At 40.3% G+C, this 26,721-nt stretch overlaps 1 protein-coding gene across 2 annotated transcripts; it reads right to left on the bottom strand.

Moving 5' to 3' along the window:
- Positions 1-207: 207 nt before the first annotated feature.
- Positions 208-10,765, bottom strand: sik1 (salt-inducible kinase 1). Of its 2 annotated transcripts, XM_015003218.2 has the most exons (14): positions 10,477-10,765; positions 9,866-10,065; positions 9,631-9,747; positions 6,702-6,765; positions 6,243-6,404; positions 5,883-6,007; positions 5,678-5,801; positions 5,360-5,580; positions 5,046-5,195; positions 4,839-4,949; positions 4,224-4,446; positions 3,887-4,141; positions 3,611-3,800; positions 208-3,144 (listed from the first exon to the last, which is right to left on the bottom strand). In XM_015003218.2, the coding sequence occupies exons 2-14, from the start codon at positions 10,016-10,018 to the stop codon at positions 2,619-2,621; spliced, it is 2,421 nt and encodes an 806-aa protein (XP_014858704.2). In that variant the 5' UTR covers positions 10,019-10,065; positions 10,477-10,765; the 3' UTR covers positions 208-2,618. The 2 variants fall into 2 exon arrangements, with proteins under 2 accessions (XP_014858704.2, XP_087872203.1); XM_088016077.1 differs by lacking the exons at positions 9,631-9,747; positions 9,866-10,065; positions 10,477-10,765 and adding an exon at positions 9,385-9,606.
- Between the last annotated feature and the right edge of the window lie 15,956 nt (positions 10,766-26,721).

The following is a 26,721-nucleotide window of genomic DNA, read 5'->3' on the forward strand; positions in this document are numbered from 1 at the left end:
CATTTTTTAACTACTGCTATTCCTTTTCCTTTACATCCACTGTATGCAGTTTCTTTTTAAGTTTAATGAGAAATCCATTGCTTCCTGTTTACGCCTGGGGATGACAGAGATAGGTTTCATTTAGTCACTCTTCACTCCATCCCAAAGCAAATAAAAAACAGAAGATCATTTGAAACATCTGATATAGAAAAATGCAGAGACCACGGCTCATACTTCAGGAAGTGAACTTTATTTAAATAAATAGCCACATAAATAAACAGTCTTTCTTAAACAAATATTCTCTCTCCTTCGTCCTTCTGGTCCTCCTCTTCACTTATACACACACACACACACGCACACACACATAAAGACGTGATCATGCTCAGTCAAGTAACAATTTTAAAAAACAAACAGGAAATACTTCTTATTATCTGAAGTTTTTATCCAAAGGATCATCTTATTGATTTGCATCACAATTCTTAGTGTTGGACAGTTTTTTTTTCCTTCCATCATGAGAAACCAACAAATGAAAGAAAATCCTTAACATGAAATAAAGTGCAAATTTTGCTTCTGTTACAACAGCAAGCTTAAAACATTTTTTCAGAGGGACCAATGAATGAATGAATGAAAGCATGCATCATCCTTTTTTCAGTCACAATCTGAGAGGGAAGGTTCTGATTGAGAGTTTGTTCGAGTAAAAGGCACAAGTGTCGGTGGTGAGTGAGTGCAATCAACCAAAAACTGGAATATCAACACTGCACGTTTCCAGGTCCAGGAGCCTGGAGGAACACTGCTCTCCTATGAGATGTTTCACAGATATGAGACAAAGAACTGAACACACAATAACACACATCGCTTCATCTGAACTAAGGTTGTAGCCACTGAATAAAGTTCAGCTTCCTTCACAAAATGGTATTGCTATATTTAGTTTTTTTTTTTTTTTGTTTCATTTCCTTTTTCTTCTTCTTCTTTTCTAAAAAAGTACAAAAAAGAGAGAACACAACCATGGTCCTGACAGTAACAGCTAGAGATACAAAGAAAAGGTGTAGCTTTCGGATTTGGTGGCCAGCAGGAGTTTCAGATCGCATAAAAATGTTTGCTAACCACCCGGCTACATCTTGAGACAGCATTTGAAAATAAAAGGAAAAAGTCAGTAGTGTGTCTGTGACAGATCACCTGTGCTGTTCACTCTTTGGTAAAACCCCAAATTTTCTTCCTTTCTGTTAACTACGAGCGCTCTGCAGGATGAAGCAGCAGTTGTTTGTTTGTTGTTTTAAATGCCTTCCTCTAAATCACTACAGTATCATGTTTATTGGATCGCAAAATAACGAGTACCTTTTCTGGTCGGCCAGCAAGCAAAGCGAGATCAAACACAAATAAAGATAAAAAAAAAAATAAATAAAACGAAGGAAAACCTCAGGCAAAACACGTAATTTTTAACCTTGTCTTTCCGTCAATCTTCTGTGTGAAATATTGCACTGTTCCCACAGTCTTTGTTCTGTCCAGCTTTCCTCTGATACACTGGGAGTGAAAAACAAGGACACAGAAGTGGAGACGCCTCAGGAGCGTCCGGGTCGCAGGTCAACGTCGCAATAGTGTGAGGGCAAAAGCGTATGGAAGGTAGTTCTGTCCTGAGGGATTTAGGTGAAGCATAATAGAAAAACCCTTGTCAATTTGCTCACTGATGTTCATTATTTTTACATCAAATCAAAATTTTATTTTGTCACTGTTGGTATTAAGTGAACAAATATTGCATACAAGAACAATTTAGTTGAACGTAAACTTTTAGTGTTTCTCTTATTTTCGCTTAGTTTTCTCTCCAAGGCCAATTTGCCACTCACAATATGGCGGATGAGACGACCTGTCATTTCTACAGGGCAGCAACGCGTCTGCTCTTCCATGTCTAACGTGAAAACGTGTTCTCTAGTGTGATTTCACCCTGTTGCCTGAGGAGGTAGTAAAAGCATCTAACATGGAGCCGCCCAGCAAACGAAGACACTGTGGATCTTCACCCCGATGTACCTGTTTGTGCTTGAGCTAAATCAACAAAACCACCTCTACATTCAGCAGTTTTGGTCGATTACTACATCGCAGTCTTCCTGCAGCTTGAGGTAAAAAGCAGCATTTTGCGCAGCATAAACAATCCCGCATTGGAACAAACAAACAAAAATTCGTCACAGTTTCGATACACAGTCCTTCTTCAGTGAACGCTTTCGAGCTCAGCGCGCTGTGCTGCATGTTCATTGCACTGCTACAGAGAAAAGTCTCCAGAAAGGCGAACAAAGTGGGGAAGAATTTTGGTCTTAATTAACCAAAGAAGAAGTCGAACAAAGAGCAGAGGAGGGAATCTTCTTGTTCACTTAGACAGCATCAGAATTCGAGTCAAAATTTTCAGCTGATCTCATTCAAGTGAGTCCGTCGGAGAGCTGGAAGAGAGCCGTTCGCTCTTATTGCTTCTCTGGCTGCTGAATTCACCGCCTCATCCAGAGTTTGGTTATTGCTTAGTCTTTAGCTTATATGGTCTCAAAACAAACACACGTAAGTGGACACATGCTCACGTGCCAGTTTGTCGCTTGCATCAACTTTTTGTTTCTTTCGCTCAGTTGTGCTCTATTGTTTCCTGGGGACAGTCCTCCGTTTTATTTCACCATCACGCAGCTGCCGAGCTGCTGCTGTCCGGCCAGGCCCAGCTCCTGCATGCCGGCGTCGGCGCCGGAGGCCGGGCCCACGCTCCACATGGCCAGCTTGGACTGGACGGGGAAGGGGGCCTGCGCGGCAGACTGAGGCTGCTGCAGGACGGCGAAGGGGAGAGGCTGGGGCTGCTGGCTGATGTGCAGGCGCGCCTCGAGCAGGTAGGCGGCGGAGGCCACGGGGGACAGGGAGGAGGAGTAGCAGCTGGATGTAGGCGAGGAGCAGCCGGAGAAGGAGGAGGTCTCCAGGGTTTGATGCCAGAAGCCTGTCGGAGTCGGCTGCTGAGCAGGAGGAGGGGGAGGAGGCAGGGCGGGCTGGACGGCAGGAGCATCAAAGATGGAGGAAGGGGAGAACGTGGATGTGGGTGGAGGAGAGGGCGACTGCTGCTGGGCCAGGAAGAGCAGGGGGTTCTGGGTAGGTCCGGTCTGAGGGGCCTGGACCTGAGGTTGAGGTTGGTGCTGAATCTGCAGCATCCTGGAAACAGATGCAAAGAATTAGATGCTGCTCTAAAGTCAGGATACAAATCTACCATTAAAATTTCTACTGATCACATTTCCAGACATCACAACTAAGAACAATTTCTTCTCCTTAAATGAGAAGAACTTTAATTGACTTTTTGGGATTACTCAAGTATTTCTGGTCTAGTTTATCATGTAAATATTGTGGTAAACATAAAATAAGACAAAAGTAACTTACAAGTAACTTTGCAGCAAGATATAGGCGCTTGCCTTAAGTCCTTAAGTTCCTTAACACTGATGGAAAAAGTACTAGTACTATGTCAAGCTGAAAAGTTTCTAGTGAGATAGTTTCGTCTTATTTTAAGTGTACTAGAAACTAGACCAAAAATACTTGGCAACATTTTTTATTTTTTGCAGTGAATTCCTCTGCAGGACATTTTTCCTCTTAGAAACTTCAAGCAAATTAAAGTTTTGAGTCTCACCTTTGTTGGTGCAGCACCTCCTCCAGCATGCTGCGATGCTCAGAGAAGGCCGGGCCGAGGGAGCCTCGGCTGCCGCGGTTGGAGGTGGGCGGGGGAACGGCCTGCCTGGTCAGACCTTTGATCTTATTCAGCCCCAGAAGGCCTTTGGTGCGCGTGTTTTTCCTCAGCTGCTGGCGGAAAGCTTTGAGGCCTACAGGAACGCAGAAACCTTAAGGTGACACGGTGCAAACACACGGCAGGTCGGGTCGTTCTGGAGGCGGTGGTGTGAGTGCTTACCTTGTGTGAGGGAAGTGTCGGAGGCCCTGCGGCCTTCCTGGAAGCTGACAGCGGGCAGGCTGCTCTGAGCTTGGGGAACCAGGTGGGAGGAGAGAGCCAGAGGAGCTCTGGCAGGAAGCCCCGCTCCACCTTCAGCCCTGGAGGCCAGAAGTGTTGACATCTCCCCCACAGCAGACTGCAGTGTGGGAGCCGGACTGCATGAGGACTTCAGACAGCTGTCTGACGACGCTCCGTCTGAGGGACTCACCACAATGCCTGCAGAGACGGAGCAGAGGAAGTCTTAACATCCTGACCTGGCAGGGTGAAACATGTAGTCATGCTTACAATGAATACTGACATGGAGGGTTGCACTGGTGGAAACGGGCGGAGACCTCGGCCAGAGTGTGTCTGCGGGACGTTGTGGGCGGAAGCAAGGGCCCGAGGCTCTGCGTGGCCTCCTCCTCCTCCAGGTCCCTGGGACGCACCTCCTCGCTGATGCTGGTCTCCAGAAGGCTGTTGGGTGAGATGGAGCGGTTCCAGAGGAGTCTGTTCAGGCTGGCCTCCACCGGGAACACCACCCGCTGAAAAGCAGAAGGAGCAAGGCGGTTGTTGATGGAGACCGGGTGCTGAATTTCCAACTTGTCAAGACTCTCTAAGCTCCAAAAGCAAAATTATTCCAAGAAAAGGTTGTGGGCGGCGACGGGTCGTTTGTTTCTTGAACGCACTTCCGACTTGATTGTTTGAAAAGTATATGTTGTTTATTTCTAGCAAAAACATAGACAAAATATTAGCTAAGTGGTCACAAAATCGTTTTTAAAAACTTCCCGTCGCCACGCCGGACATTTTGACAAACAAAAAAACGTCCACACTGTATCTTCTAACTTAAATGGGACTTTTGATTCATACAACCTAAACATAAATGGCCTCTACCTATGACAGAGAGCTGATGAAGGACGTCAGGTTTTCAATTTACCTGGAATAGTCCACCTTGGTCGCACTCCACCTCGGAGTAAACAGGAGGAGTGTTTTTGGATGGGAGTGAGAAAGGAGTAGCTCTAAAACTCTCACTGGACTCCATGATGACCTAGAGAACAGACCAACAATAAAAATAAATCAGCTTTTGACTTAAGCTTTAGATGAAAACAGGTCTGAGTTTTGTACATCCTGGTGGAGCACTGACCTCTGGGCCGGTGGAGTCGGACGTGCTGCGAGGCCTCTGGCTCCAGGTCCCACACTGACGGCTCAGCTGCTGAGCGCGATGCTCTCGCACTCGCTCCAGCAGCAGGTAGTAGATGGCGGAAAAGTGATTATAGCTGCTGCTCTGCAGAGACTGAGGGAAAAGGAACAGCAGATTAGTGACGGAAATTAAACACTTCAGTCGACTGGTTGATCTGCAGCATCATGTTGTGGTGCCACTTTTTCCAAGGAGGGACTCGAACCTCAAGTAATAATAGCAAGAGCGTAAATATATTTACGAGAAGCTCTTTTTCTCACCTCGATTGTCCGCTGGCGATCGATGCCCAGCGTGTTCATGATGCCCAGCACCGGTTCGCTGTAATCGCCCAGGTTGGAGTTGTACTCTGTGAGGGAATGGCTGAGGGTCTGGTGGACGGCCGATGGGTCGGCCAGCATCCAGCGGTGCTGCTTGATCTGGGCTACGCTGATCCTTTTGGCCGGGTCCACCACTAGCATCTTACGGATCAGATTTTCACAGTCTGTCGAGGGTAAAAAAAAAAACTTGCAATGAGCCCGACTGTTTCTGGGTAGTTCACTTTCAGATTTTGTCAAAAAAAAAAAAAAGGAGGTGTGTACCTTGGGACATGAAGAAGGGAATCCTGAATCGTCCCTCGGTGACTCTCTGTCTGAGAGCGGGAAGGCTGGGAGCATCGAACGGAAGAGAGCCGCAGACCAGAACGTAAAGCACTACGCCGAGGCTCTGTGAGCAGAAAGCAGAAAGGATTAATTTATGCTTTAAACTTCCAGTTAGCTGTTTTGTTTTTATCCATTGTGTGCTTACCCAAATGTCAAGCTGTGGCCCCTCGTACTCTTTCCCCTCAAACACTTCGGGAGCAGCGTAAGGCGGGCTGCCGCACCACGTAGACAGAGGCTCCCCTGCGTTGTAGAAGTTCCCAAATCCAAAGTCTACAAGGCACAAACAAACGCGTCTATCAGAGGAACATCCTGAGAAACATGCTCACTGCTTAATATCTGTCCTAGTGAACAGACTCAATGGTTCACGTTCAATCAGCACTGATTTAATGATAGCCGTTTAGAAATCCCAGAGCGGCTGCAGATACTCTTAAACCAATTAACTCTGTCTCGCGCTTTGCTTCCCAGTAAATCTGAGAGCAGCGAGCGGTTTATGTTGCAGACCTACCGGCCAGTTTGATGTTCATGTTGGCATCCAGCAGCAGGTTCTCGGTTTTGAGGTCACGGTGAACGATGTGATGCCGGTGGCAGTAGTCCACGGCCGTGAGGATCTGCCAGAACTTCTTCCGTGCCTCGTCTTCACTCATGCGGCCGTTTGAGGTCAGGTGGTCTGCAGGGGGAGAGGGCAGAAGGAGAACGGACGTTTTAGTGGCTAATCTGAGATGAAGCATGACGTTTAATGACAAATTAAATAGACGACTTTATTATTATTAGCATTGCTAGGATTTTGTTCTTTAGAAAATTTTTAAAAAGCCTAAAAAATTCTAATGTTTTTCATAATTACTTTCCTTTTTTCCATATTTATCCAGAGCTGGGAAATTTTAAAAGCGAATTCCACACTTTTGCATGCTTAATATGAAAGTCAAAGGGTTTCGTGTCAAACTATCCAGATCAGATGAGAACTTACCGAACATCTCTCCATTCTTTGCATACTCTGTGACAATGTACAGCATGTCTTTGGTCTCCATGACCTAGGAGAGAGAAAGGCGAGTTTTAAATGACTGAGTCAAGTGTAAAACTTGTTCCAAGAATTCCTGTGCAGCCGCGAGACGTTTCCTAACCACCAAAACCTCCTTCACATACTTCTCCATAAACTTGTTCCACTCGTTGCAAAAATACCAAAGCCTTCCCATCGCGTTACATAAGCCGACCAATTTCCTGAACGCATTTTTATCATGTTTTAAACACCAGTTTACACACGTCAACACAAACCCTAACTAAAATTCTTAACATTCACTTGCAGACCAGCTACTTAAACGACTGGGAGTGTTAGCCAGTGGCTAGTACCAGTTGGCAACAGATGCTAGTGTTTCATTTCACGATTCCCCAGCCTCCTTTTGGCGAAGAAAGTGCAACAGTTTCACACAGGCTTGCTCACATGGGGCCTGTCTTTTGTATTAAAAGCAGCGTACGTGCGGTAAAAGTCCCAGTCCTTTCCTGGAGCTCACAGAGGGCCTCCGTTTCCTCTGAGGCCCCCGGGGACGGAGTAGTTTCAGCTGAAAGGTTGCACAACAAAGCAATTTTCCGTCAGATGACAAAGAGCCTGTATGGATAATGCCGCCGGCTGGTTTTCAACTGAATGTCACCAAATTCCACTGAATGGAGGAGTTTTATTTTGTCCAGACTCTTTAGAAAACCAAAGGGGGGGTGAGTGAATACTCAGTCCACCAAGAGGAAAACAGTGTTTATCTGTGAGATAGAGCCATTCTCTGGAGCTCAGTCACCTTGAGGTGATGCTAACGTCATACACCTGCTGCTTTAAAGGCCCCCATTCAGCCATATTTTACATTTGAAAAGCCTCACAGAAAAACCTTCACCTCCATTTTTGCTTACATTACAGGAGATTGGCTAAGTTTACGCTCAGTGCCCCACCATTGGGGTATTTCTGAACCCAAGGGGCTTGGATGAAACGACAAAGAAAGGTCAGCTATTGTTGATGATGCAGGGGGGAAAACGGATCTTGTTCCCATGATGATGGTAGGAGAGAGAAAGCAGCAGCAAAGCAAAAAAACAAAAACAAAAAAAACAGCACAGACACAAAGATCATAAGACTGCCTTATGCCAGATTCCTTCCTTTGTTCAGGAAGGAGAGGATTATGTGACTAGCATCATCTCCATCAAGCCAACAGCCAGAGGCTAGGTCACAAAGAGGCTAGAGACAAACACAAGACCCATCGGAGTGATGTAACACCACCCTTTATCATCAGTTACTAGATTCATGACTAATTAACCAAATTAAATTGCTTCAGCTGCTCCGAGACAAAGCGCGCAGAACATCAATCGGTTCTTCAGCCCGCTAGAGCCTCAGCGTTCAGACATTAATCATCTTCACATTCCTCACAGGTTGAATCATGTCAATCCATTTACAGAGAGGGCTTAGTGTTTGCTAGTCAAGACTGGGCATTTGAGTTGTGCTACTCTACAAAGAGAAGAGAAGAAGAAAATAGATTTTGTTTTTTTGGGCTACGTGCAGATTTACTTAAAAAAAATATGCTGTGAATATTAGTGGGTGTTGTTTCTGTATTTTATGTATCAAAATAAAAAAAAATGTTGTTGCATTTCTGCTTAATTATGAACATCATGTTCATGTTAGCTGTGAATGTCTGGGTGAATACAGATAAACCACGGTGTGTTTTACTAGAGCTAGTTATTTTAACTATTCAGTCAGATAAATCCAACTAAGATGCAGCTCGTGCAAAATTAATCCCAACATGTCAGCATCATCGTTTCATCACAGTTTTGAAATGCACAATGATTTTTTGATTTTCTGCATTTTCTATGGAGGGTGTAAGCAAAAATTATTCTCAGCTGCACATAAAACTGCTGATGAAGAAACGTCAAGGTGAAGAAAATAAGATAATTAGAGAATTACTTTTTAATTCAATTGTAAAAACACACTAAAGAAGTACATTAGATTGCTGTCATTCCGCTAATTATGATTATAGATCAATATTGATTTTATATGTACCTCTGCATATGGGGAGAAGTAATGTTTGGAGGGGGGGATTCCCAGAAATAATGTCTTGCTCAGACCTTACAATCCGACATAAAGTAATCCACAAAGGCAGCAAAATGAAAAGAGAGAGAATAATAATAAAACTGCGCTTGTTTTGCTTGTTACCCAGGGGTATTTGTTTGTGTGTTTGTTGCCAGACGTGTGCCAAAGTGCCTGCAAGGTCAGCTGAGATGGTAAAAGCGGATTCTTCTCACTAAGTCTTCAATTTGATTAGGAGTAAAGCAGCGCTTTGTGAGGAGGCTTTCACGTGATGCGCAGACACATTGCACTTGGCTTTAACAAGTGCTAATTGGACTTAATGTTCTGATCCTGCACACTTCCTTCACCAGCACTCACCTGACTGCTCCTAAGCCCACATTTCTTCAGCCAACATATCATTATGTAATAAAAAAAAAAAACATGCTACAAATGCATTGTTTCCACAATCGACTGGTGCCCATAAATGTCCTTGCGCAGAGCGAGAGAGATAGTGAGCGAGGTCAAATAGGATTGTACTAATGCTGTTGTGCTGTACTTATGATTTAGAGTACTCTGAGAATCAGCAGCGCACCACCAGCTGGTGAAAACCACTTACATGCCAAATGCCCCTTATTTCCTTCTTACTTATTGCCACTGCTATTTCCTGATGTGTGCAATAATGATGCACAGTGCCTCTGCAGTCCAGCACTGTTAAATGTGCAAAGTTTTCCACACAAACTTATACAAACTCCCAAACATAGAGAGGGAAACTCAGAAACTGCACGCCTTCCAGTAATCTGCACGCGTACTGTTGCACCCCATGCAAAACCGCAGCAGAGACGAGATAAGATACGACACACACCTGGTAGAGCTTGATGATATGGGGATGGTTCAGCAGCTTCATTATCTGCACCTCTCTGTAAATTTTCTCCAGGTTAGAGGGGCTCAGTCTGGTCTTATCAATGATCTTTATTGCCACCTGGAAAATAAAATGCATGAAAAAGAATTAGCATGCAATAAATAAAATATATATATATAAATTAAAAAAAAAGGCATGCATTTTAAAATAATTATATGTTAGGAGAAAGGCTGCTGACCTGTGTTTTGGTGACTTTGTGCTTGGCCAGTTTCACCACTGCAAAGTTTCCTTTCCCCAGGGTGCGGATGATCTCATAGAAGCCGACCTGAAGTGGCCTCCCCTGCGCAGGGCTGGGCTGAGCAGCCCTGCTGGTGTCTGTCATGATCACCATGGTGCACCAACTGTAGTAGCAATGCTTAGATAAAGGCAGGCTTGTACCTGTAAAAACGAGCAAAAACAATTACTCATTTAATATACCGTAATCTCTATTGAACCTATACAGACCTAGGAAATCAACGAAAAAGATGTCAAAAATATATTATTATTATTATTATTATTATTGTTGTTGTTGTTGTTATTGGAAATGTTATTATTATTCATAATAGATATACATATTTTGTTAAAGAAGTCTGATATTTTATTATAAGTCACTCCAATTCCACAAATCAAACACCGAACAATCTTTAATAAACTAAAAGTGGCTAAAAAGTAAAATGAGAAATTATCGCACATGACTAAAGTAGCCAAATTATTTATTTACACATTTTGTGTACTTTTATTGTTTGTTTGTTTCTTGCGACGACGGACTATAAACCAAATATTAAGCCATGAAAAGTGATAAAGTCTTACCTTAGAAAGACATAAAGCGCCTTCTCTCACAGTTCAGACTGTTGTGTGACGAAAAGTGAACCATTCCACCACAGCTCCGAAAAACAAACGCATCAAAGAAGGAAAAACTGCGGGAACCACGCGCGGTGCAACTTTTCCCTTCAGCTCTTCTCTCTGAGCTCACAGGAAGGCTTTCGGCCCGGGACTGCGCTGCGGTCGGTGTGTGCCTGAAAGCTCCGCCGGAATGCAGAGCTGAGGGCTTCGGCACTCGCAGAGGGAACTCCTCCTCCTCCCTTCCTTCCTTTCCTCCCCCCGCTCGCTCCCCCAGCCACCATAACAAATTGATACCCACCTCATTAACGTCACACCCGCGTCAGAGCTCCGAGCTGGGTGCGAGGCAAGGCCGGACCCGAGCGCGACGCACGGGTTGCTGGGCAACCGCTCGGCTAGGGCGCTCGGTGACGCGAATGCTGATGAAGAGGTTGCTTGGAGATGGGAACGGTGACGTCAGTCGTAAAGATGTGTCACCACGTGATGTTTCCGTCCGCCGGGCTGGCTGCTCACGGGCTCTCTGTCTCGCGCTTCGCCGGAGCGGGAGCGCGCGCATCCTCAGCGGGAACAGAAACAGAAAGCAGGCTGGTTTGTTTCGCTGCTCTCAGTTACCCAACTCTAAATTATTGTCAAATTAAACACATTTAAATCTGAAACTTTTATTCTGAAGTATTCCTCCACATGCAGGAACATTTAAATACCCTTAGGAAACAAATAAACGTATAATTATTATTTTTTATGTATGTGTATATATTGCTTTTCTGAAGATAATTACAGAGTGCATGTTGCAGTTATAAAGCTTCTACCCTGCAGCAAGGAAGTACTGGGTTTGGATCCCAGCCTGAGTGTTTCTGTATGAAGTCTGCAACTTCTCCCTGGGCATGTATTGGTTCTCTACAGCTTCCACCCACAGTCCAAAACATGACTTTTAGGTTACTTTACTCTAAATTGCTGAATTGGGTGGACATATATGTGCATGCTTTGTTTGTGCTGCTTGTCTCGGTTGTCCTGTGATGGACTGGTGGCTTGTCCAGTCTATCACTTGTCCTTTTGCCCAATGACAGCTGGAGATGTGCACCGGCCTCTGGCAAACCTGCAAAAGAAGCCTGTATAAATAATGGATGGATTGATGGATGTTTCAATTATGTAACAGGCAGTTAGTGCACAAGGAAAATAATCAGTAATACAAAACAAATACCAAGTTCACAGAGATGTATGAGTTCTTGCACCAACTACACTGTACTTTAGGATTTGCATAGGCAAAGGATAGCAATGCATGCTAGCAAAGTTAGGGAGTTAACCCAGATACATATGGAGATAGCATCAAAACATTCCTATGAAGTAATTTTGCAATATTTCCAAACATTTATGGAAATGGCAAGTTTATTATGGGTGTAAAACATTTAAAACCCTGATGTGTAAATACACATTTCCACTCAGAACTGATGTAGTCAGGTTTGCAGGACACCTTGCTCACACAGACCTCTTATGAACACTGTGGGTCTGAGATCCAGAGTTTTTGATGGTTTCTCCAAAACATTATTTTCCTTAAACCACTATGTAAATTATTTGGCAGAATAATTAGGGCATTTTCCAAATTTACAGACCTCTCTGAATCCTAGGTTTAACTTCCTAGTTTGACACAAATATAGATTTTATTTTGACACAATGTTCTGTTGTCACATTGCCACAGGTTTGCGAAGCACACCAGTTCCTCCTGCAACATAACACCCACAAACTAAGGTGCTTCTGCCCCCGTATTTCACATTTGTAGTGACATTTTCCACCTTGCTTCCCCCCTCCTGCTCTAAATATAACAATGGTCATTGTGACCAAGCACTTAAATTTTAGTTTCCAAACTGCAATCTTGCATTTTCATGAAACTTCTGGATTAAAGGGTCATTCCTTTTGGCCCATGTCAGTATTTTCACAAGATCTTTTGCATTTTGTTCTGCACAATTCACATCGAAGAGCTTTCATCTCTGTGACCCAGAACATTTCTCCCTCTTAAATAGTGTGATGTCTAGACGTGTGTGTTGTCTTCATAATGCTGTAGTTTGAGCCGATGTGAACGTGACATCTTCAGGCATCTGGAGAATCTGTGGTAACTCAGATGGTGTGAACTAACCTGTTAGAACAAACCATGACAACATCTGGGGTTTCCCACATTGTTTAGAGGCAGATTAATCTTAGTGTGTGTTAGGAATGTGTGTTATTTTTAATGTTTTTGAAAAATGTGAAAGAATTTTGATCATATAAATTTATCTAAAATAGGAAACGATGATTTAATGCCAGTCAATTTAAATATCTTGTTTAAAATGTATAAATATTGGAATAAAAATGACTCTTAATCCAGAAAGTATTATATGTAATAACATATAATATGTTATTACATAACATATGTAATAACATATTACATATATATATATATATATATATATATATATATATATATATATATATATATATTTTAAGTATATTTTATACTTAAAATATAAGTAGATCAGCTATGGTTTTTTTTTGTTTTGTTTTTTTTAATTCAGCAATTAATTTTTGTCTTTTGGTCTAAAAAAAATTTATGAAATGGATTTGTTGCTCTGAATGGAAAACATAAAGAAAAACACTACAGCAAATAGTAGATGAATTCATGTTTAGCTAATTTTCTGGTGATTAACTGAATAATTAATGAATATCCTGGTTCATTTTCAGTCGTATGCATCACATTAGTTGCATTAAACCCTGTATGCTGCATGTCAAACATCCTTGGCATGCTTTTTAAGCAGCTTACATGTTGCTCAGTTTAAAAGAAGAAAAAAAAAAGGTTCAATCCACAGAGGTCACACACCTCCCATGAAGGAACAGCATGAAATAGTTCAGGGACCATGACATGACTGATGTGGTGGAACATCCAAAGAAACTAGCTTTGCTACACCAAGACGTAGTGACTTTGTCAATGCTGGGAAACTACTACCATCCTGTTATGAAGCTAAATGAATTCTCTCTCAATTTCAAGGATTTCATAGACAGATCTAAAAACCTATTTCAGCTCAACCTTTAATCAGCTCAAACTGATCACAGATGCTCTTTTTTTTTACTTCCTCTGAACTTTCTTTGGCTTCAAAACGATTGTGAGCAAGTTTTCGTCAGACTGGGGAGTTTACCCTGAGGCTGGAAGGCTGTCCAATGGCCTTAAGCAAAACCAAAACAAACCTGATTGCTATCAGTTAAGAAAAAAATGATCTCCCTGAAAGATCAAAGATTGAAAATAAAAATGACACAATCAAATTTTAACAAAGTGGATCAAATTTGTTTCTACTCAGCCTCGCTACTTGATTTGCTGTGTGGTGGGAACGACAAACAATTTGAAAACACACAGCTTAAAGTGCATCCAAATAGCACTTTATTATAATGTAATGCACTTTATAATTAGCATTTTGTCTTAACAATGTCAAGAGATTATTTTCAGCTAAAAGGAACTTTTTAAAAATAATCTTGGTCAGAATAGTGAAATGTTTACATCTGTGAATTAATTAGTGTCTTCAAAGTCTGTGTGTTTCTTGATGCGACACTTTTATGAGCACAATTAGCAACTAAGACATGTAGCAATTATCTTCTGTAAGATCTTATCTCTACTGCAAGGTTGTGGTGAGAAGTTGCTCTTCTTTGCATATTTCTTGTTATTGTTCTTTTGTTGCTTAATGCTTAAGGTTTGCAGGTCTTTGCTTTGCATATTTCACTTAATGTCTTCTTGTGGCAGCTTTTCATTTGGTTTGAAGTCTGCTTTGTGTTTCTGGATGTCAAAGCTTAGTGATGATCTCACACCCAAATCAAGCAGAGTCATTTTTCAGTTTTTGTATTCAATCACTACTTTTATCAAAAAGAGCTGCAAAAATCTCAACTTTATGCATAAAAACACAAACAGCAATTTCACAAATAGATGTTGCAAAGCAGTTTGCTTCCTGGATTTGATTGACACAGTCTATCAAATGCACAAACAAACTTTTATAACCTACATGCTGATCATTTTCAGCCATGTTGAATTTATTCCTGGCTTTCCAGAGCAGGATTCTTATTCTAGAAGCCATTTTATTAATTTTCCCGATTTGGAAATGGGGAATTTCAACTCCCAAGGACAAATCGAACTGATCATTCCACTGGCTCATTGCAGCACCTCAATATTTTTCATTCTCAGCCATTAGGATATAGATTTGCTGCTGTGTTTAGAATCAATATCCTGTTGCTGACCCATTTTAAACCAAGCTGGCCAGCCATTTGATCGCTTTACACAGTGTTAAACATAAAAATTCTTGGCATAGACTCTGAACACGTACTGAAGTTGCAAAACAACTTTGCAAAACAGCAAAACTGGAGACATCTCTCTTTTTTTTGCTTATTTTCCAGTTTTGAGTTAATCACACGCAGAGAAAGTGAAACAGTTGCTGTTTTACTCACTGCTTCTGCATGTCTGGTTTCGGGTTTGTGGAAGTGAATGTTCATCTTGAGTTGCATTAAGACAATTTAATAATCACACAAATCGAATTTGATCATTCAGAGGTGAACTGAGCAGCTTAACTTTGAAATACAGTTATATTGGTTGCTTGTTCTCAGGATAGTGGAAGAAGACTTTTCTGTACTTCTTGTTTTGTTTTTGTTGTTTGCAACTTTTCCTTTAAACTGTTGTAGATTACACATCAACAAGGACATCGACATTTTACAAATGCTCGATCTTATCTGTATTGGCAGAACGACTCCATTTGCTTTCACTTGACTTTTTAATCGCCACACAGCCACAACAAGTATGTTAAATTCACCTCAAAAGGTCTGGTTATGTTCAGTTCTATCTCTGATTATCAGGTTGGAAACAAATACAAAATGTCCAAAGACAAAAGTCAGCAAAATATGTCAGCGCTGCCGAGTAGCACAAGTCACAGACAAGGGGATAGCGTGTTGCTGTAACACTGCGTGACGTCCGCAGGAGAGAAAAGTCACTGTAAATAGCAAACAGTAAACTCCTAATTGTGTTCTGCCACAGTCTGAAATGTTAAAGGAATGCAAATCACATGCAAAATGTCACAACTCAAAGGTCACACAGTGTTTCGATGCACACTTGCAACATAAAACCGCACGGCCCACAGAGTACCTTGTCACGCTTTTTTTTGTAACCAAATGTCTGCTGCCATTTGAATGCGAGCATCCCTTGCTTGCATGCTGCAGTTGTTGTATTTCCTGTGTGGGCAAAGCACACAAAGTCGCCTTAGTCAGCTTCTTCTGAAAGCAGCTACTTTTCTAGCACAAAAAAAAAAAAAAAATCCAGTGATATTTTGGGATTCACTCATTTGAGTTTGAGTCTAAATGTAATTTATCAAATTTCTAAAAAAAAAAAAAAAATCTCATGTATTTGCAAGGAAAACTGCATTCTTTAACTTTTTTCAAATGATGTTGTTTAGCATATTTTTTGTAAGAAATATCCTTCCACATTTGAGACATACAGAAACTTGCAAACAAAGAACACAAGAGTTTAGAAACATCGACGCAAACTCCTGGGTTTGCTGCTCGGTCAGCTCTTATCGGCCACTTCCAACCCTTTTCCCTTTACACCCATATCACGTTTATACAACAAAGCAGCAAATCCTATATTTCCTGTTTACGCCAGCACATGCGCCATTTACGTTCCTGGTGATGCAATACACTCTCGACATTTGGTGTTGACAGATCAAACCTACAAAACTGCTCAGCTGGACAAAGGCTGTTGTTATTCAAGATTGACTTTTGGAAAACAGAAAACTCTGAAGATGTTATTTAAAAGCCAGATCTGAGAAGAAACCAGCCAGTTTTGAATAAGTTCTAATATTTCCACAGAGAGGGACGGTCAACATCCAGCCAGATTATCACACCTGAATGAATGAATAAAATCTTTATTTCGATCATATATGAACTAAAACGTCAGGAGAAAAGAAGCAATAAAAATGAGTTCTATTAAATCCTATCCTTATTTGAGTCATTCAGGATGCCGGTGTGATTCTGGGGTGTTTGAGCTTTGGGATGCAGCTCTGTGAGTATTTAGATGATCTCCTTTCTTCTAACAGACATTTCTCCAGTTTTCTCTGATCAACTTCTTCTACCTTTCCTCACGGCTGCACCTTTAGTTTCTAATCAACCACCTCCTCCTGGTTCAGTAATCAACTTTCCTGCATCAGTCTTTCTCAGTCTCTCACTCTTGTTACATTATTAGCCTCTATTCCTATGTTTTCCTTGTGTGGTGTTACTGTGGCGGCCGCCTCTCTGCGTTTTGGCTCCTGCTGTTCAACTTTTATAACATATACATTGTGGATTTCTATCTCAGTACCTTCCACAGTTAAAATATTTCAACCTGTAACTCGTTCATGTCATGATTATCCAATGTACGCTACCTACAAATGTACTTCTACAATTTGTGATGCTGCCTGCAGCAACGACAGCTGTAGACAGTCTTCTGTGAGATCTGACGTGGTTGAGATGTAAGTTAGTGAATACAATATTTGTCTGAGTTTGATTCGTTTTGAATGAGTGTGAATTAAAGAAAACCTGTCCACCATTTATACCATTTTTTAAAAGTGTCTCTGCTGCAACACAGCTGGTCCATCTCCTGCAGCGGCCTGCTAATGAACAGGTGTGTTGGACCTGGAAACAAACTAAAACATGTGATATAAATGTTATGTAATATGATGAATCGTGGAAATGATGCCTTGTCGGGAGGAAGCTACATTTCCGAAAGTGATCAGTAATACCGAAACTGAAGAACTACTATTAATAACAGAGTGAATAAATGTGCTGAATAGTTCAACCCAAGTCAGCCTTATGAGAAGACGTTCTCTCATTGTCTCTCTCTCATTCTCACTCTTCCTCTCTTTCTCACACTGTCAGACAAACACCGAGGCCTCCATGACCTCTTATAACACTCGCTGTTTAGTCACTGCCTCCCGGCCCACTGCTCTGTCTGATTGCACATATTAGCAAAAGCAGCTGCTAATATTCAGCTGTGAGTTGAAATCGATGTGGAAATGTTTTTTTCTTCTTCCCCTGAATGTCAAAAAACAATCACGTTGGATTTCCTGCTCTGAACGCAGCAGGATATCTTCAGTCACAAACTGCTGAACGTCTCAGAGTTCGTCTTGAGCAGCAGCGACAAAAAGAAGTGACTATAGCTCCTCCGTGTTGCACTGTGTGGTGAGCAAATACAAAGAACGACACGTGTTTCTACCCCCCCACTCCCACTCCTTATGACCTTTACACTAACATGGGCGAAAAAAGGTCACCCCAGAAGGGTATTTCAACCCCTTCCTTAAATTTTGCAACCTGACAGTTAGCAGAGGGCGTCTGATAGGACGTGATGAGTCACAAATGTGACCTGAGAAGTTTCAGTTTGCTCAATTCAGGTTACAGGTTGGGTTTTGTTTTTTTTCTCTACTCTATGCGCTGCCCAGATGTGTGACAACATGAGCGCGAGCAGAAACCGAAGCTTGAACGTGGAGCTCGAACATCTATTTCTGTTTGTCTTTTTCTGTGTGATTTGTGCCGTAGCTGTTAAAAAAAAAGTTTGTGTTTTCCCGCTGGGATCAAACAAACTGTCCTTTCAAAGACCTCTCTCCAAAGACTGAACTGACTTCAGTCTCGCACCTCATAGCACGGGGTGTGATGCATGCTCCAAAAACCAGGTCTCGTCTTGAAACACAAATTTAACCCCCGAGTTCTTGGTGCAATATGTGAATTAACTCTGGCTGTGGGTGCCAGCAGAGCTCAATATTTATCACCTGGGATTTATAATTTAAATCCTTCTTACAGTGGAAAAAGAGTTATGCTCCTCAAGTTTTTTCCCATTTTGTCTCATTGTACAGCAGAAAACGTCATCATGTCATAGAGCAACAACAAAGCCAAACAGAATTGTGGAGCTGAAACAGAAATACAAAATGTTTTGCTTTTCTTTCTATGTATAAAATCTGAAGAATGTGCCATGTATTCATTTTCAGTAAATATTTTGTAGAACCATCTTTCACTGATATTATAGTTTTAAGATGTTGGGGTAGTCTTGTGCGAGACAGAAATTTCTGAACATTTTTCTTCACAAATCTGCTCAAGTTTTGTCAGACTGGATGCAATTTGTTCAAGATCTGTAAGTCTTGCCTCAACTGGATTTGAGAATCTATTTCTAGATCTCGAGATCAGCAAAAGAACCAGTTTCAAGTCTTTTGCTGCCGGTAACATTTTACTTCCCGAGCTGTATTTGTGTCGTCCGTCTTCCCATCAGCGCTGATTAGCTTCCCTATAGCTGCTTCATAAATGCATGCCGAGGATTGTGCTAGTTTTCTACCACACAACTTGTCTTGCATGTAGGTTACTTAAATTTGGGGGCTGAATAAAAACCATGCCACACTTCTCAGATTTTTGTCCCAAAAAAAAGGTACTTTTTCCTCCCTCTCTTTATAATTATGTGCTACTTTGTGTTGGTCTGTATAAAATCCCCATGAGGAAGCTGCACTAAAGTTTGCACTTGCGAGGTGGCAAAATGCGATAAGGAGGAGTGTGAATACTTTACAAGGTGCAGCTAAGTGCTGCAGTATTGTAGAGTATAGAGCATGCACCAATCACAGGGGGAAGTAAAACACAACTGCTTCCTGAAACATGTTGGATGCTTCTTTTTCAGTTTCTGCTTTCAGCTTCAGACTATTGTTTCCATACCAGGAAAAAAAAAGAAAAACTTGTAAAACTGGAAAGAAATTAAGGGGCAAGTTCTCCAAAGTTTCTTCTGATTAGTCACTGTGAATGTCATGACACTTAATTGTTTAAAGCCAATTTCAGGAACAGGGTGTGAACAAAATAGAACTGCAAAAATGTCAGATCATTAAAACTTGATGGTGAAAGAACAGGAGTGGCATTTGCAATGTGCTGTGACATGTATAAAAGGGACGCTGTGGAAAATGTTTGACTTTTTTTTTTAATTGTGTAAAGATTGAGACAAAAGCAAATAATTAATCCAGTTTTGCTGTACAGAGAGGATTGGACCAGGATATTTGTTTTATGTAGTATTATGTAGTATGGCAATATTAGTATTTGTACTTTTAGTAAAAATATTTGTTTGGTGTGTTTTTTTTTTACCCACACAGTCAGGCTGTTGCATATATGTGCTATTTTATCTTCCTTTGTGATGCTTTTAGCTTTTATCTCTGCCTGAAGGTTTAAAAATTATCAAAATATTTGCAGAAAAAACATTTTTGGATTATTGAACTAATAATTTAAACTTTCTGGGCTTATAATAGAGGTGGACCGAGCAGAGATGGACCGAGCAGAGGCCTCCCCAACACATGCATGTCAAATCTGTAGACTGCATATTTGACAGCGATGTGTTGATTACCTTACTAACACAGTGGTACAAATTACTACTTCCACTATTTATTAGTGTAGTAAATGCACTAATTTATTCAACAAATACTTATTAAACATTACACATCTCATTATGTCACATAGGCTGTCTTCAATTCTTAAGTGTCTATTTTATTTAGCTTAAATAAAATCAGAACTTGTTGAGGTTTCATCTCCTGGAGCTTTTTGTGTAAAAATGTTTTTGTGTGATTTAATTTTAGGCCTTTTAGTGCATTCTATCAAGGGGGAATGGCCAAAAAAAAAAACTATGTCAGTAAAAGACTTTATGAGGGACTTTGCCCAAACTAAAGTACAGTACAGGAGGACAGGAAGGAAGAGAAATAAAGGAGTTTGCAAAAGGAAAACAGTAAACTGACAGCCTTAGATGATTATTTTTGTCTCCTAAAACACTGATGAATTAATATAAATTTAAAATATTTCAGTTTTGATAGTGGGAACTGAACGTGGTTTATTTTATGATGCCACATGACGTTCTTCGACCACAACCTTGCATCACAAATTTAGCAATTTTACTGAAGTTTCACTTTTGTTTTCTTGACGTTTGTTTGCACACATATGTAAAAAAAATAAAAAAATAAAACATCCTTAGGCAAAACTTATTATCTTCTTCAGGTTTTCCAAAGCAAATGAGAATAAAAACATTAATGGAAAGTTAATTAGTGTTGAGTACAGTAATCTTTCCAGAAACGACTGCTCCACGCAGCAGCAGCAGATTATCTTTATTAAAGTCTGGCACACGGCCTTGCTGGAGACTCTCCTCAACTCTGTGGATCATTGAGGAAGGACAACAATGAAACTTTGGGTCAATCTCTATGCAGTTTATATTACGATGAATCATATAAACTCTGACTGCCTACACATTAACCGTGTTGAACCACCAACTATCGACTCAACTCCTCGAACAGTAATGTCACACCCTGGTTAAGCACGCTACGATCTTAATCTCGCATGTTGCATTTTTGACTTAATAATATGTTTTTAAAAAGAAAACTTTTGCAAAGCAAAATAAAACATTAAACTGAATAATAAAATTAACTGACCTTAAAAAATGCATTTTCTGGCAAGCTTTAACTAAGAAACTAAAGGTCATCTTGCCTTTTCTCTTCTCTGTAGGAAGTGCTCCAGGCTTTATGCAAGAACCTTCATGCATAACTAGACTGAGGATTGAACAACAACAAAAAAGAAAATTAAAGTTGAAGACTAGTTAAAGAAAATCTATCTGCTTATTTCACGAACCACAATATTATGTGGACTCCAAATGCTGAAACCAACCAAATGGAAAAATATGACAATTAGATGATAAATGCAATAGATAAGACAGGTAGTTGATATGTTATGTAAATTTGGTTGCATTTTTTATTTCCTCATGGTTATTCCACCAAATGTTGATTTCTGAACTATTTCTGAGTTAAGGCATTATTTTTAAATGAATATCAACTTGTTTTCTTTGCATTATTTCACATCTGAAAGCATTGCATCTTTTTCATTATTTTTGACCGTTTCTCATTTTCTGTAAGTAAATACTAAATTTTTGCTTGGAAGTTCGGAGACACGTTGTCATTAGTTCATGGAGTAAAAGAACAATGTTCATTTTACTCAAACATATCCGTATAAAAAGTAAAATCAGAGAAACTCATCATTTTAAGTGGTCTCTTAATGTTTTCTATTTAAGTAGATATATAAATAAAACAAAATGTCTTCACTGAGAGGAAAGAGGAACCAAAGTCAAATTTCTTGTTAAAAAATACAAATTTACTTCTTTTAAAAAAAAAGTCCCAACCTTTTTCAGAAAGCGTTTTATGGCTATATCGCAGCTTTGTCCTTGTTTATACTTGACCTCTGGATCGTCTGGCATCGTGACGCACTCATTTTAAAGCATAACTGTATGTAGAGACCCAGATAACGAGCAGAACACACAGTCCATGTTCTAGTCACTGACCTCAACCTGCTTGTCTTCTTGTTTTGCTTCGTGCTTTTGCAAACCCCAGCAGTCAATGAAAAGCTCCTTTGTATGATCATTTGGTGTCATTGTGTCCTGCACAGCACAGTGGTACCATTCTTCATTGGTAATTAAGGGTGATCTGTCTATGCTTGTTGACTTTGGCAGGCAGGGACTATCCTTGTGAGCTTGTGCGTCAACCTATCATCCAGGATGTTCGGCGGGAAAACTCTCCTCAAACTGTCTGAGAGACCGCTGGCCTCACAGGCCCTCTCCGCACCATAACAAACAATTCCCACAGATATTACAACCGTCTGAATCATCAGAGAAGGTTTATTAAAGCCAGAAGTTACACTATTCAATTTCTCTCAACAGGAAACACACTGAAAAATCAGCTGGGTGGTTATCTGCTGCTGCAGTTAGTGTTACAGCCTCAAGGAGACTTCAACACCAACAATTTTCCACATCAGGTAATGGGTTATGCATGATGCTAGATTGTTACTGCTAATAGAGCATTTGTATTTTGCTCAGATACCTGAAATCAGTGCAGCATGCATGAGACTGTCATGAAACAATGGTGGTAGACGTAAATGTCTGTTTTCTCTGTAGTTACTGTGCTGAAAGTGAAAATAAATGGATACGGATAGAAATGAGATGGAGAAAGATCAAACCTCCTGCATATTTTTGCTATATTAGGAACATCTCCCAGGCTTTTGGCCCTTAGAGGATTTGATCAAGAGTAGCTAAGTACTCTGCCATCTGAGCATTTTACCTCTAGATGTCATAAAACAAGGCGGTTCCATTTTACTTGTACACTTTCTGACAGGATGGAGATGCTCCAGTTTGGAATCGACATGAAAAATAAGAAAAGTAAGACTGGAAAAGCTGAATGATACAAAACTGTAATGATGATCAAGCTACAGTAAAGATACAGAAAGGTAGCTTTGAGAGTGAAACGGCTTCTAGGTTGGAAATATTAAATATTCTGCACCCACATGTTTGATTCCCAAAGGGTGAATATTTATAATCTTCACAGTCAGAGCTCCATACACATAGAATTACACATTTGGGATGGGGAAAAAAACTATATACAGTAACTTACCAAGATCAATATTGCTCTATTGAATGTATGTCACCATTGATCAGCTGCTGTAATAACTCAAGGAGGAGCTGCTTAGGTTCAGCTGCTGGTACATTAGCTCAATATGGACCTCATCATTCTTGGTTTCTCTGAGTCTACCTTTCTTGTTTCCTGTATGAGATTAATCTGTGCTTTGTTCTGCAGCTGGAGACAAGGAAAGTATATCATAAAATATGATGACTGCAACACAGATTTAAACCCTTTATGAGTTTTCCATTTCCCGTCTTCTTCGCATTTTTAATGCAGAAAAAGGGGGATGTTTTTAAGCTATTAGAAAATAAATATGAGGATAGATAGTTTTGTTAACTTAAAAAAAAACGATGAGGTATAATGTTGTGATTGAGTCCGCAACATTTTAATTTAATAATAGTTACAAAGTAACTCCGTTAGCAGTATCGCTACACAGCCGTTAGAAAAAGAAAACATCCGTTCAACAACCGTCGTCTCCTAGCAACGGAGGAGTGATACTGACCCCCCTCCGCAGCCACGTCAAACTGCGACACAACCGGTAAATAACACGCAAAACAGTATTACTTTACCTCGACTTTTCCGACAACATGGCCTGTGTGCCACAATAACGCAAACGAATAAGATCAAGCGGCTGTTTTAGAGTTTAAAAGCTTAAAAAGAAATTTAGTTCTGAGACGGACCGTTCCTTAAGTTCCTCTGTTTTTCACATTTATCTCTTCATGATCTGTTTTTGAAGCAGCTTCGTCTCGCTTCAGGCTTCGAGACAAGCAGAAATCTGCTGGCACTCTCTGTCGATTAAGTAGTTTTTCCTTCCCATGTCACCACATGCTTACTGAGGGGAAACAGTTGGGGTTTTCATTTTACTGCAGTGACGGCTTGACCTGGCAATGTTTGCCTGTGGTAGTTTCTGTTACGATATGTTTTATGATTTACAGATGCGAGGAGCAGACTGATTTGAGGCTGCTCTTCTGTCCCCTCTACTTACCCAACGACCTAGTTTATGTGGTTGTTTGTCAATATTTAAACCATATTGTCTGACTCACATTGACATTTTGTCGTTTCTGATGTGTGTATTTGGAAATTTAAATGATTTAAATCACCTTAAAACCACCTGAAGAAAAATATTCTAGACATTGAGTGATTTTTTTTTTTTTTTTACAGATAGAGGCAGTATAAACATTGCAGAATATTAAGCTTTTATTCTTTGTGTCATGATAACTTGTATTAAGGTGCAGCAAGGGCATTTTAAAGTTACCTGGTTTCAGTGATTTTCACTGCTTCGTGTAAAAAAATTCTATTTTTTCAGACCTTTTATTTTATCAAGACAAAAACCAAGGTCACTGTTAGAACCAAGGTTTCTTTTTCAAGGTGTCTCTATCCTGTAACATTTCCCCTTTTTCTTGATTTTTAAATCCTCTACACACCAACAGGCTTTTCATGCGAGCCCAGAATGTAGCAACAGTGCAAAAGCTGCATCTATTGGTGCGAGAAAACCTGCCTGAGAGTCTGAGAAAGTCCAGTGTGGGGTCGGGATGACGCAAGTCTAATCAGAGGTTTTGTTCAGATGTCAGGCAATTTGTTGGAACCACGCAGGCCTGCTTCCTGACTTGAGTGGCAATAAATTTATCACCGAACATATTTAGAATAACTCTGTGACTGCAGTGAAAACAAACATCTAACACAACGTCTGAGCAGTTTGTGTCATGCATTCTTTGCAGATTTTAACCATAAATCAGCAAAAGAATCGTGTTCAAGTGCTTTAGGTTAACGTGCGATGAAAATAAAAACTTCAATTTTATTGACGACAAGAGAGCAGAGAGAGACAGGACTTTGAAAACAGAAGGACTCTGACATTAAAATGAGGAGCTAATTGGCAGGATTACAGCAGCAGTCGACACATAATGATTCATAACACTGTTACTCCTGGCACAAAAGCAAACTGTAACTCTGATCAAAATCCCTTCCAGGCACTCAGTACGTCATGGTCGCCATACAGAAAACTACGTAGTTGAATGACATAGTCATATTTTTTCTTTCTTTTTTATTTTCACTGCTCAGTATTTCCAGCTCTTTCCACTTTTTTGAAAGCTCAGAAGAATTCATCGAACTGCACGTCTGTGTATGAAGCAATAGATAACAAGATTGTTTTAGTTTTGGCTTAAAGTGCATCGGTTTAAATACAGTCTTCATGATCATGAGAAACTTTTACCAGCTACTGCATCGAGTCACAACCATAGACTTAAGTTGTTACCTTCACAATTTAAAGATTTCCATCATTATCCATGAGAAGCTCTGGATATTTCTTAGCCTGTTTTACAAACAATTCATTTGGGAGCAATTGCAATAAAAGCAGCTTACTTTTTTACGTTGCTTGCATCTTCATTGCTTGGATATTGCCACAAAGTTTCAAATGTAGTTTCTTTTCCACATTGTCTAAATATTTCATCAAATTCCCTGTCTTAGGCAAATACGGAGATTCCTGGTACAATGTCTGTCTTTTGACATTTTCAGCAAGCCTGGAAATCACATTAAACGACCGTGGTTGTTACAATTAGCATACCGACTTTAGCATTAGCATGCTAGATTAGCTTACACTGAGGTTAGTTTCGAGGTTAGCCTCAAACAGTTGGGCTTTCTCTAGCAAACCAATACCAAGTTATCCTTGACCCAAACCACACATACACATAACACAGAAAAAAAGCAGATCTGTGGTAAACTGACAGCACAACCACACAGCCAGCCTACTGATGTTTCTATATGAATAATCACAACATAATTACACCCATACAGACCACCTGGAGTTTATCTAATTTTGACAAATGTCTCATCTATAGATGTGAATTATCAAATCAGCAGGAAAACAATTTGAAGACAAGCTAAACAGGTTCAACAAGATAGGCTACACATCTTAGTAACATTAGTAGAAGCAGCTCATAAAACTAAATAATGTTTTTTTTTTTTTAGTTCCAGAGCTGCTTCACTGAAACCAAATATGTCACTATATTAAGATAATTATCTTAGGATATGTTGCAGGGTATATTAATTTGACCATTTTAATGTTAGATCCAATTGTTGATTATCCTAATTTCATTTGATTTGGTGTGTGCAAGAAACATAGCCCTTTGTCTGAAAGGGCAGTGCATTGGCGCCATAGTCAAGAGTCCACTAGGGGGACTCGTGCGCTCTTTACAAATAATACAAGAACAAGTAAAGGCGCACTGGTTTCGTCTGATAATTTATTCTCTTGTATTTCTCCCCTTTTTATAAGATAAGAGATTAATCTTTGGAGAATGATATGGATGCTCTATGTGTGCGAGTTTGTATGTGTTTAGTTTGTTTTGCGTCATGTATTAGTTATTTTGTTTTAATGTAATGTGCGAAGAGTGTTTGGCTAGCTACTTAGCTCTGTTTCTGTTTCTGCCGTTAGCTATATGTTCTGTTCGGCATCTAGCAGCCTGATTTGTTTAAATGAGAATAATTGTGATTTTTATGTGTTGGGCTGCTCTTGACAAATAATACAAGAACAAGTAAAGGCGCACTGGTTTCGTCTGATAATTTATTCTCTTGTATTTCTCCCCTTTTTATAAGGGATAACAGATACACCAAATTTAATTCAAAATCTATGATTCTCAGTCTTTCCAGGTCTATTTAGTCCACAGATTTTATTTCCAGAACCAGATTTTTCTGAAACAAACTATAAAGTATGTATCTGAGCTGAGTTCATCCTTTCCAATCCCCAACCCAACAT

Source organism: Poecilia mexicana, unplaced genomic scaffold, assembly GCF_051168715.1.
Source record: "Poecilia mexicana isolate PSO_F unplaced genomic scaffold, ASM5116871v1 scaffold_2, whole genome shotgun sequence".
Lineage (NCBI taxonomy): Eukaryota > Metazoa > Chordata > Actinopteri > Cyprinodontiformes > Poeciliidae > Poecilia > Poecilia mexicana.

What these genes read in the sequence shown, in the direction of transcription:
- sik1 (XM_015003218.2), bottom strand. Translation starts at nt 10,018, where the DNA reads ATGGTGATCATGACAGACACCAGCAGGGCTGCTCAGCCCAGCCCTGCG. An exon ending in ACCAAGGTGGACTATTCCAG is followed by an intron (nt 4,447 to 4,838) that starts GTAAATTGAAAA and finishes TCTGCTTTTCAG; the next exon opens with CGGGTGGTGTTCCCGGTGGA. An exon ending in GAGGTGCTGCACCAACAAAG is followed by an intron (nt 3,145 to 3,610) that starts GTGAGACTCAAA and finishes ATCTGTTTCCAG; the next exon opens with GATGCTGCAGATTCAGCACC.